This window comes from Ipomoea triloba, chromosome 11, assembly GCF_003576645.1.
Source record: "Ipomoea triloba cultivar NCNSP0323 chromosome 11, ASM357664v1".
Lineage (NCBI taxonomy): Eukaryota > Viridiplantae > Streptophyta > Magnoliopsida > Solanales > Convolvulaceae > Ipomoea > Ipomoea triloba.
Genome location: NC_044926.1, coordinates 16578421 through 16590765, shown reverse-complemented (window position 1 = coordinate 16590765; position 12345 = coordinate 16578421). Strand labels below are relative to the sequence as shown.

At 43.6% G+C, this 12345-nt stretch overlaps 1 protein-coding gene across 2 annotated transcripts in view; it reads right to left on the bottom strand.

Annotated features, from left to right (window-relative positions):
• The window catches only part of LOC115996414 (phosphatidylinositol 4-kinase alpha 1-like), a 16142-nt gene extending 6282 nt beyond the window's left edge, over window positions 1-9860 (bottom strand). The window contains exons 1-3 of one of the 2 annotated variants that reach the window (XR_004093615.1): window positions 9809-9860; window positions 9086-9352; window positions 8792-8990 (exon numbers count right to left, since the gene is read on the bottom strand). Coding sequence is in view for 1 of the 2 variants with exons in the window: in XM_031235617.1 (XP_031091477.1) it covers window positions 8792-8919; window positions 9086-9181 (224 nt within the window). In the remaining variant the exon portion in view is untranslated. The remainder of the gene's footprint in view (window positions 1-8791; window positions 8991-9085; window positions 9353-9808) is intronic. The other variant, XM_031235617.1, reaches the window with a different exon arrangement.
• Window positions 9861-12345: the final 2485 nt, after the last annotated feature.

The following is a 12345-nucleotide window of genomic DNA, read 5'->3' as shown; positions in this document are numbered from 1 at the left end:
GGAAAAGATGATCAAGGTGGAGGTGAAGCTTTGTGAAGAAGTTTGAGAGTCCTTGGGTGGAGTGTGCTTCAAGAGGTAACCATCATGTCCACTAAAACCTATTTTTACACTCTCAATCTATGATATTATTTGGTGTGTTGGAATCCTGATGATTTCTTTGCTGCTTAGCCTATTTGTTGTTGTCTGTGAAGTCATCTTTGATGGATTATGAACTTGTGTTCTTGATCCTTTGTGTATTGATGTTTATAGATGTTTATTGGCATGGATTCCTTGTTTATTTGGCTTCTGGGAGTTATAATCTGAGTAATCTAATCCTATTTTGTATTCTGATCTGAACATTTGCGTATTATGTCTGAGTCTATGATCTGAGGTTTGGGTTTGCCCTTGCGGAGTACCCCAGCGGTATAATGTGTCCCGCTGGAGTCTTCCGTAAGTGGCTCACAGTGAGGGTTGGCGGAGGAAGGTGGTCCGCCGAGGTGTTCCGCCTTTTCCTTGCGGAGGGGTGCGGCGGAGGGCAGTGTTTCGCTGGGCTGTTCCGTTAGTTCTGCTGGGAGCTTGTTCCAGTGAGCTATTCTGTGACCTGTTTGTTTGGTTGTTTCCCCTTTTGTTCTGAATCTTGTTGGAGTATTTTGTTGGGTATTTTACCATGCCTTTGGAGTATTTATTCATATCTCTTGGTCCATCTTTTGAATCTCTTGCTTTGTTGAATTCTTGATTATATTATCTAGGAGTTGGGTTGTGTTCATATCTGAGATGAACACTATGAGTGGTTGTTTTTGGACTGAGGTTGAGGTTGGATATAGATGGTGAATCTTTGAGTATCCTTGTGTATTCTAGAGGCTTTACTTGCCATTTGTGTATATGGGCACTATTTGCCATTTGTGTATATGAGCATTATTTTCTATTTGTGTATATCGGCGCTATTTGCCACTTTGGTAGCTGAGGAATATTTGCCTCTATGTATTCGGGCACGATTTGCCTTCGCGTATTTGGGCACCATTTGCCTTTATGATTCGGGTATTATTTACCTCCGTGAACTGAGTTTGGTTTGATGTTTGGTATGAGGATTGGTGTTGGTTGGAGGGTAAGGGTTAGTACTTATCCTTAGGTTGAGGTCTATTTGGTCTCTTTACTTGATTCTTGAGTTATCTCGTACCTCGTTGTTGTTAGTTATTCTTGGATATATTCTTGTTGATCGTTTCTTATGAGTATTCTATTGAATTCTTGACTCTGTTGATATCTTGCTATCTTGTGAAATCCAATTGAATATTGGTATTGTTGAGAAGTCTTGGTTTATCCTTTATTCAGCATGTTATTGTTGAGTATCCGATTTCAAGTATTGAACAGTTCGTTGGTGTTTATATTCTATATGGGTGTGTAAACCTATTTACAACTTATTATATATCTATACTTCCTTGCGGGTGTGAGTAGTGGTTGCTTAGCAGTCTTTTGCTAATGGTTTCTTGTATGTTTTCCAGGAATGCCATAAGTCGAAGCGAGAGCGCGCTAGAGCTTATCTATTTGGGCAGCTTAGACATAGTTTTGTTGTTTTAGACTTATGTTTTGGGCCTGTGTGCCAATATGAGACTATATGTACTCTTGTTTAGCTTTCGATGTTTTGACGTTACTTGAGGTTTATATCTATACAGTTGGTTCAGTTTTTGGTTAGCCTGCGCATCTAGGCCGTGCTTTTTTTACCTAGATGTGGCATGATACCCCTTTAGGTTTTAATCGCTTCCGCTATGTATGTTTGATAGTTGAGATAGGCAGCTTTTACGTTAAAGTTTTGCCATCTCGACTTGTGAAAAGTTGGGGTGTCACAGTTGGTATCAAAGCCTGTGTTGAGGTCTAAGTAGGGATCCTAGGGTTTGAAATCTGAGACTCTAGGACTTGATCAGTAGAAATTAAGATGTTTTGAGAATCCTAGGATGTGTGAATTCTAGGATGCGTGGTGAGGACTCATTTTAGTTGTTCATAACTTGTTGTGTTGTTGTTTGCTTTGTTTGCATGTTGTTGTGAGCTTGTTCTCACTTCCTTCTTGTACGTTTGGGAAGGCCGACCGCAGTGCTACCCGTCTTTCCGTAGTTATCTCTCTCTCGTTAGTGATCATGGTGCCACCTCGTCGACATGAGGACTTCCAGGACGTGCCCTATGGTGAGCAGTTGATGCAAAATCTGCAACAGCTGACGCAGATCACACAGCTTCTGGGTAACACGATGGTTCAGAACAACCAACGCGGGCAGCCGGACCTCGTTAGGAGGGTGGCGGGGTAGCATCCACCCTTCTTTGCCGGGCAGGAGGATCCCGTGGTCCTCGAAGAGTGGATAAGGGCCTTCGATAAGATCCTGGAAGTGGTGGAATGCCCACCGGGCAGGCAAGCGGAGATGGCTAGCTTTTATCTGCAGGAGGAGGCTGATCTTTGGTGGATCCATGAAGGGCCGGCAATGAGACAGGAGCCAGGCTTCGGTTGGGAATCCTTTAAGGACAAGATGCGCGCCCGTTTTTATCCCGCGCATGTGAAGGCTGCTATGCAGGAAGAATTCCTTCACCTCAAGCAGGGATCGCGGATTGTGCAGGAGTACCACAAGCGCTTCTTGGAGTTGGCTCTCTTTGCTCCGACGTTGGCCCCCACAGAGGAGAGCAAGATCGATAGATTTGTAGCTGGGCTGAATTTGGACACTCGTATGGCGCTGGTTGTGTTCAAGTTCTAGACACTGAGTGAGGCCTACAATAGTGCAGTTGATCACTACCGCGTGCTAACCATCCGACGAGGAGCACAAGACCGCTCTAAGAGGCCGAGAGAGGGTGGTACATCCGACCCCACGAGGCCTAGACCTGGAGGCTCCGGTTCAGGAGGAAGTTTTCTGAAAGGTGGTGCTAGCCGTGGAGGTGCTTCCCGCCCTGGCCTGGGGCAAGGACCGAGGGGTGATGGAATCCGAGAGCGGCACTTCTACTGTAGGAGGTGTGGGAAAGACCACCCAGGGAAGAACTGTGAAGGGTTTTTGGTTGAGTGTTTTAGTTGCGGTCAGCGAGGGCACAGAGCTTATGAGTGCACCTCCTGGAAGGGATGAGCTTATGAGTGCACCTCCTGGAAGGGAGGATCATCCCAGTCCAGACCGAGTGTGACCCCGGGAGCCCCGATGGCGACCCAATCTTCCAAGGAGCCAAGTTTTCTGAAAGGTGGTGCTAGCCGTGGAGGTGCTTCCCGCCCTGGCCTGGGGCAAGGACCGAGGGGTGATGGAATCCGAGAGCGGCACTTCTACTGTAGGAGGTGTGGGAAAGACCACCCAGGGAAGAACTGTGAAGGGTTTTTGGTTGAGTGTTTTAGTTGCGGTCAGCGAGGGCACAGAGCTTATGAGTGCACCTCCTGGAAGGGATGAGCTTATGAGTGCACCTCCTGGAAGGGAGGATCATCCCAGTCCAGACCGAGTGTGACCCCGGGAGCCCCGATGGCGACCCAATCTTCCAAGGAGCCCGAGGGTAGTGGTGGGAGCAAGCCAGGTGGAGGTCGAGGGCAGCAAGCTGGGCCACAGCAGAAGAAGATCTTCGTCCCTAATATCTAATTACTTGGCATATAGTTGCTTTAGGACCTTTGTCTTTAAGGTGCATGTAGATAGTTAGACCTTTAAGCGATCTTTCGTTAGCTAGGGAACGTTTAGGTAGTAAGTTCAAAGGCGACCCTTAGGCGATCTTTCGTTAGCTAGGGAACGTTTAGGTAGTAAGTTCAAAGATTCCATCTCGTGGGATGCGATCGAGAAGTTCGTGAAGATGTTCATGCTGAGACTCGAACCCACATGCGAGGATTAGTGGCAAAGGGACCGAACCATCCAACTGTGCTAGCTCGTTAGTTCTAAGCCGCAAGATCGCGTTTTTATCTTATTCCGAGTGAGTGGGTCCTTACGGACGAAGGGAACGGAGCATGGCACTCCGTGGGAGTGATCCGTGTGTGCATGCGGAAGAAAGCAACGGACCAAGGTCTTCCGTGAAGCAACTCCATTAGGAGGAGCGTAGCGAACCCGCGGTGTGAGAGCTTCCGTCGAAGAGTTCCGCAAGGTCAGAGGGTACATGCGTCATTTCTCACTCTCGCTTGAGATTAAAACCCTATCTCTTGATCAATCGGCCCCTTTTGTTCCGCCCTTCTCCCCCGTAGCAGCAAACAGTCTAGTGTTCTCCGTGGATCTGCTCCGTCAACGGATCAGACTATCTTCGTCCATAGCTGACAACACACGCCAGTGCATCTCTTCTCTGTTTCCGGTTCGTTCCTACTGCAGCAGGTGGATTAGAAGACAACAGCTGCAGCATGCCGAGAAGGAGCCAGGCCGGAGAGGGTGAAGGTCAGAGCAATATTAAATATTCCATTATCGATGGTAAGGCTCTTGACCCATTACATTTCTCGCCTGAACTCGTGAACATGCTAAATTTTCAAGGCTTGTTGGAACAATTCCTGCGGATTGAGAACGTAGTTTATCCCAACTTGGTCCATCAGTTTTATCAGAATATGAAGCTCAAGAAAGTCAACCAAGTGCCTGTTCTCACTTCGATAGTGAAGGGCGTAAAGATTACCTTTGACCCTCCTAGGCTTGCTAGGTTACTCAGTTTGCCGTTAGGAGGTGTGAGCCAGTATGAGCGTCACCAGTGGATTGAGACGCAGGAGGTGGGTTTCCGAGACTATTTGCGGTATATGATGGGGCGAGATGAGGGCATCACATTGGATGCCAGACCTATTAAGCACGATCTGACTGGCGAGCAAAGGATTTTGACCTTGCTAATAGGAGAGAGCTTGTTACCAAACAGGAACAACAGTAAGGAGGTAGCAGGGATGGAGTGTACCTTTGCATATTTTCTGAAGCACCGGGTTAAGTTTGACCTACCCAGTTTGATGATCTCTCATATGGAGTTCTGCAAGACGGCTAAGCGTCGCAATCGACCCTATGGGATGGTTCTAAGTTGGATCTTTCAGAAAAAGAGGGTAAATGTGACTGGGGAATTAGCTAGGCAGCCGGTTCATGGCACTTTCAATGCGCCAAGTCTACAGTACAGTGGGTTGTTTCAAGTGGAAGGGAATGAGTATGTCACGGCTCACGAGTTGAGCAAGATGTCAACGGATGAGAGCAGGGAGCTTATAGAGCGCTTCCACATTCCCCACAAGAGGTTGAGAGGTTTGATCGCGCCTCAACAGGTCGGACAAGCGGATGACGATGAGGAGAACGCCGAGTCTGAGGAAGAGTCTAAGAAGGGGAGGAGGCTGAGGATGAGATTGACCGAGAGCATCGGAGGAAGGAGTAGCATGACCCTTTGGCTTCAGCACCGCCAGTTGACCCTGTACTTCTACAGCTGCAGGAGATGCATCGGATGGTGGAAGCTAGGTTCACATCGCTAGACTTGAGGGTGGACCGCGGTTTTCAGCGCCTGGGTTTCATCGAGGCCAAGCTAGGCATTGAGGTCCCACCCGAGTATCTACACCCTTATCCTTTTCATGGTCCAGGCAGTTCATCACAGGGAGGCCACCCAGGTTAGTTGGGAGTTTTTCATGCTCATGATAGCTTCGTATTAGAAACCCTTTTGACCTAGGGGGAGTAGTTAGTTTAGTTCTTGCATGCTGTACATGGGTTGGGTAAGTTAGGAGGTTAAGAGTTAGTGGTGTAGTATGTTCTTAAGTTGGTTGAGCAATCCTTTTTCTTTAACCTTCGGTCGATTCCTTGTTTCCTTGAACCGTTCCGTTTCAAATTCCCGTGAGCTATGAGCTTCGGGGGCGAAGCTCCTTTTAAGGGGGGTAGAGTGTAACACTCCGTAAATTCGTTCCAGCCTTGAGACTGGTAATTATTTCCACCGGGCGATTTATTTGATTTAATTGGGCTAGTCTTTCTAATTTCATATATATATATATACATATATATACTTCTTGAACCCGAAATTTATTATTCTACTCACAAGCCCAATCCTTGATTTAATTCTTGTAAGGGATTTATTCTAATTTGGATTCTTACAATTCTTATAAGTAAGAATATATTTTTATAATGGCCCAATTTCCTTATGATAGTATATATATATTGTCTCTAAGACATTTAATTCCTAATATTATGGGCTTTCTCCTTATTCTATGTATTTATCTATTTAAGAGATTAATCATTTGGCCCAATAATTATTATTGTACATAGAATTGTTACATATAAAGAGTTAAGCCCATTCCTTATTAAATCTTCCACCCTAACATATACATATATGTATATATGTATTGTGATATATATATATATTCAAGACTTAGCATTTTCTAGAGATTTCCACACACTCTCTCTCTTTTCCCTACTCATTCACGCCATTTTCATCTTCTTCTCCTTCAAAGATTGGTCTCCATTTCACCTTCAATATTCAAGTCAAGATTGCTCTTTTAGGATTGTTGGGGATTGGGTAAGTATCTATCTCTAAGAGTATGCCTTGCATCATGTTTGGGTAAGTATCTATCTCTAAGAGTATGCCTTGCATCATGTAGTTGTAAGTATCTATCTCTAAGAGTATGCCTTGCATCATGTAGTTTTCATAATCTATCTCTAAGAGTATGCCTTGCATCATGTAGTTTTCATAATCTTTCTCTAAGAGTATGCCTTGCATCATGTAGTTTTCATAATCTTTCTCTAAGAGTATGCCTTGCATCATGTAGTTTTCATAATCTTTATACAAGTTCTTATGTTGTTCTTTTGGGGATCTTTTGGGAAAAGATGATCAAGGTAGAGGTGAAACTTTGTGAAGAAGTTTGAGAGTCCTTGGGTGGAGTGTGCTTCAAGAGGTAACCATCATGTCCACTAAAACCTATTTTTACACTCTCAATCTATGATATTATTTGGTGTGTTGGAATCCTGATGATTTCTTTGCTGCTTAGCCTATTTGTTGTTGTCTGTGAAGTCATCTTTGATGGATTATGAACTTGTGTTCTTGATCCTTTGTGTATTGATGTTTATGGATGTTTATTGGCATGGATTCCTTGTTTATTTGGCTTCTGGGAGTTATAATCTGAGTAATCTGATCCTATTTTGTATTCTGATCTGAACATTTGCGTATTCTGTCTGAGTCTATGATCTGAGGTTTGGGTTTGCCTTGCGGAGTACCCCAGCGGTATAATGTGTCCCGCTGGAGTCTTTCGTAAGTGGCTCACGGTGAGGGTTGGCGGAAGAAGGTGGTCCGCCGAGGTGTTCAGCTTTCTCCTTGCGGAGGGGTGCGGCGGAGGGCAGTGTTACGCTGGGTTGTTCCGTTAGTTCTGCTAGGAGCTTGTTCCAGTGAGCTATTCTGTGACCTGTTTGTTTGGTTGTTTCCCCTTTTGTTCTGAATCTTGTTGGAGTATTTTGTTGGGTATTTTACCATGTCTTTGGAGTATTTATACATATCTCTTGGTCCATCTTTTGAATCTCTTGCTTTGTTGAATCCTTGATTATATTGTCTGGGAGTTGGGTTGTGTTCATATCTGAGATGAACACTATGAGTGGTTGTTTTTGGACTGAGGTTGAGGTTGGATATGGATGGTAAATCTTTGAGTATCCTTGTGTATTCTTGAGGCTTTACTTGCCATTTGTGTATATGGGCACTATTTGCTATTTGTGTATATGAGCATTATTTTCCATTTGTGTATATCAGCGCTATTTGCCACTTTGGTAGTTGAGGAATATTTGCCTCTATGTATTCGGGCACGATTTGCCTTCGCGTATTTGGGCACCATTTGCCTTTATGATTCGGGTATTATTTACCTCCGTGAACTGAGTTTGGTTTGATGTTTGGTATGAGGATTGGTGTTGGTTGGAGGGTAAGGGTTAGTACTTATCCTTAGGTTGAGGTCTATTTGGTCTCTTTACTTGATTCTTGAGTTATCTCGTACCTCGTTGTTGTTAGTTATTCTTGGATATATTCTTGTTAATCGTTTCTTATGAGTATTCTATTGAATTCTTGACTCTGTTGATATCTTGCTATCTTGTGAAATCCATTTGAATATTGGTATTGTTGAGAAGTCTTGGTTTATCCTTTATTCAGCATGTTATTGTTGAGTATCCGATTTCAAGTATTGAACAGTTCGTTGGTGTTTATATTCTATATGGGTGTGTAAACCTATTTACAACTTATTATATATCTATACTTCCTTACGGGTGTGAGTGGTGGTTGCTTAGCAGTCTTTTGCTAATGGTTTCTTGTATGTTTTCCAGGAATGCCATAAGTCTAAGCGAGAGCGCGCTAGAGCTTATCTATTTGGGCAGCTTAGACATAGTTTTGTTGTTTTAGACTTATATGTTTTGGGCCTGTGTGCCAATATGAGACTATATGTACTCTTGTTTAGCTTTCGATGTTTTGACGTTACTTGAGGTTTATATCTATACAATTGGTTCAGTTTTTGGTTAGCCTGTGCATCTAGGCCGTGTTTTTCTTACCTAGATGTGGCATGATACCCCTTTAGGTTTTAATCGCTTCCGCTATGTATGTTTGATAGTTGAGATAGACAGCTTTTACGCTAAAGTTTAGCCATCTCGACTTGTGAAAAGTTGGGGTGTCACAACAATAGACCTAGTAGTAAAGGCTGCTCAACACTATCTTGGCGAACCACCTGAACACATATTCATGTATAAGAAAGCATCATGGAACACATTATATAACGTTCAATTAAGTGATGATTAACTCTTATAAATGCTCAAATCTGCATCTTTTAAACTCTAGAATCCTAAAGAAGAATGAATTTCCAAATTCCAACATATATATAAAATAAAAATAGGATGGATAGTTAAGAAGCAATTTTAGTAAATAAGTTGGTCCATACCTGTAAAATAGAAGGTTCTCGTTATGTCTATCCTTTGGTTGAAGCAACAGGCTAGCAACTGCATATCCAACACTACTAAGGGCAGTAGCATTCAAAGAAATCAATAAACAAAGTAAAGTTTCTTGCACCTGTAAATGCCATATCAGAATATGAGCAAATACATCACTCTGTTGGGTGGCTCTGAGTAGGTATCCTTGCACTAACCTCAGCACAACAATTACCCATCATGCAGAAAATGCATCAGAACTATTTTTACTTAAATCCAAATGTCTAAACACAAGGATAATAACACACCTCATCATCATATCTTAAAGCCTGCACCAGTTGAGGCATGAAGAAGGTCACCAAATCAGGAGGATACGATTCCAACAACCTTAGAACATAAGCCATCACACGAGGATGACCCTTATTGTGTTGCAAGGAAACCTAAAATCATTGTGATTGAACAAGCAGCCCAGTGTGACAATTGTGTTGCAAAAGTGAAGAATTTTCATCAATGGCTTTAGGGGTGACAAAGTATGGCAAAGCTTCAGGTATGTTACGAATCTCCAATATGTGTGACTGGAACAGGAATAAAAGAAATCTAAGTCACATCAATTAGAGCAAACAAGTAAATGGAGATCAATTTTACCTAAATGAATTAATGAACAGCTCCAAGTATGAGATTGAAAAAAAATAATAAACAAAAGTTTGAAAGGCAGAACTGTCAAAAATAACAAAAGTTTGAAACTGGGTGATACTGATCTTTCTGCATTCAAACCATCTGAATAGTTACTTGCAATACCTTTGTATATATATAATAAGGAGTAATAACAAACAAACAAATAGCATTTCCTGATAAAAATGGTGCTATGTTTGGCAGAAACTTTCTCTGTTCTTATAGCAGTTACAAATTCACAGATTCAAGAATGAATGTCTGATATTACCTTTCAGGTAAAATCTATGCTTCCATTTTCAGGACCCTGTCCCTTTGTATTAAGCTAAGTATCAAAATCTAAAAAGTAAATCAAAACTCACAATGAAGGGATGGTGGCGACGGTGACTAGCGGCGGTGGCTGGTAGCGGCTGGCATCGGTTGAGGCGGTGCTAACTGGGGTCGCGGATGTGGTTGGTGCGGATGCCAGAGACATCGGCTGTGGCTCGTGGATGGCAGTGGCTGCGGACAGCGGCGACGAATGGCGGTTGCGAACGGCAGCGATGAAGGGCGGTTGCAGACGGCGGCGATGAAGGGCGGTTGCGAACGGCGACAACAGCTGCTGTGGCTGGGGCGGATGGGTTGTCGCGGATGGAGAAGACAGAAGAACAAACGAAGAGAATAAAACCCTAACAAAATGGCGTACAGCTCTTGTAAACAGATTTTTTTTTAAATAATCATACGACGTCGGTTTGCTAGTGATGGGTAAATACGCAATTGGACTACGCGCGCACTTTGCCACCCTACTTGACAACCACTCGGTCGGTCCGCATCGACCACTCTACATTCCGTCGACATCCACTCGGTCGGTCCGCATCCACCACTCTACACTCCGTCGACAACCACTCGGTCGGTCCGCATCCACCACTCTACACTCCGTCGACAACCACTCGGTCGGTCCGCATCAACCACTCTACACTCCGTCAACAACCACTCGGTCGGCCTATTATCATCCTACGGGCGACTTATTGCCACCCTACGGGCAGCCTACTAAGGAGCTAGGAGATTCCGAATTATAGGAATCATTTGAGCTCCCCGAAGATTCTAATCGTTTGCAATGCTCGAGGCAACAAGTGATGGCATTTTGTGAGTAATTGCTCTGCCACCTCGAGCACGTCACGGAGATCCTGCAGAGCGACTGTTCAAGGTGACCAATGCCGACATGACACGTCAGACCATCCGCATGTCATCCGTTGAGTACTCACGTGACCTGCTTAGTATAAATAGGGGGATCACACCCCTCATTTGGGAGGGAGAACTCATCAGTACTAGACTGATACACTTGCGATTTGATCATCATCTTTCTCTTGCTTACTCTTTATTACTGTTCGTCACTCGTAGAGCGATATAGCTTCGAACCGTTCAGTCGTCGACCGGTGACCCACCGAGCGACATCCTTCACCACCCGTAGCACACGTATTCGTAGCGTAATCGTAGACCCCGTTTACATTAACGCTATCAGCTAGGAACCGACGTCGTATTTCATATTTTAAAATTAAAAAAAGAAAATTATCACATACGGCATCGGTTAATTAAATAACCGATGCCATATGTTATTGTCATTTTTTATTTTTTTTTCGCGTAAGACATACGGCATCGGTTATTTAAATAACTGATGCCGTATGTTATTTTCATTTTTTTTTTCGCGTAAGATATACGGCATCTGTTATTTAATTAACCGAAACCGTATGTTATTATTTCACTTTTAACGTCGGTTTTTCAAAAATCCGACGTTATATGTTGTTTTTGTAGTAGTGAATGGAGATTTACGCGTCTAAGTCCTCTAATCCTAGTAAGCCAAGAATGATGTTATGGGCACATTCTAAGCTGACCACCACAAACTCCATGCCTATCTTTCTCACTTCGACCAAGTTCTCAATTCAACTATCAGCGACGTGGAGCCCTCTGGATCAATTGAATCACCAGTGAACCCGACTATCGGGGTTTTAATTGGTCGGAGTCGCTCTATAGGCAATCCCAACTTCTTGTACGTAGCTAAGTACATAACATTCACACTACTGCTCGTGTCGACCAACACCCTTCGGACTATGGTCCTAAGGATATCCATTGCGATGACCAGCGCGTCACGGTGCGGAGTCAGGCCTCGCGGAAAGTCATCATTGGTAAATGTAATGGGCTCTCGCAAGTCCTCTTCCTGTCAGATTCTTGAGTGGCAACTGCCCCCACATATAATTGTCTAGCCCAAGCTTTTCGAGCTCCTACAGTATCTCCACCTTATGGACTGCCCACTATAATATTGATGATTGGCTTGCCTCTCCATTCTCTACTACTCTCCCCTTCTACTACGGGTTGCTTGCGCTTATTAGCTGTGATAAGCTCCCAAGATACCCATTATTTGAATATAAACTAGGGTGCTTTATAGCGCTTTCAGTATCCTTAAATGATATTTCTGTGCGAATTTGTGCTTTAAATTCGTTAACCGCACACAAAGCTACCTTTGGCATGAATTGAGACAGTATAAAGGTCCCGGGAGCTATTAGGAACAAAGAACGAGCTAAAGAAGCAAACCAAGCAAGTCAGGAACCCCAAAGGACCTGGAATGAAGCCCACACGCGTGTTGAGTGGCGTGGCAGCATTCCAGTAGCCAACCACGCGTGTGGGAGGCGTGGATGGAGCACGGCGCGAAAATATTTTCTAGGGCGAAATTTCGGAGACTATTTAAGGCACCTTGATAGAATTTCAGGGGAGTTCCTCCCTTCTTTCATTTTGAGAAAATTCCCTTTTCATTTCTTAGTTTTTAGGATAGTTTTAGCTTAGCAATTTCTCCTTGTAAGAATGATGAGTTTTATTCACTTTACTATTTTGAATAAACTTTATTATTAATATGATAATAATTCTA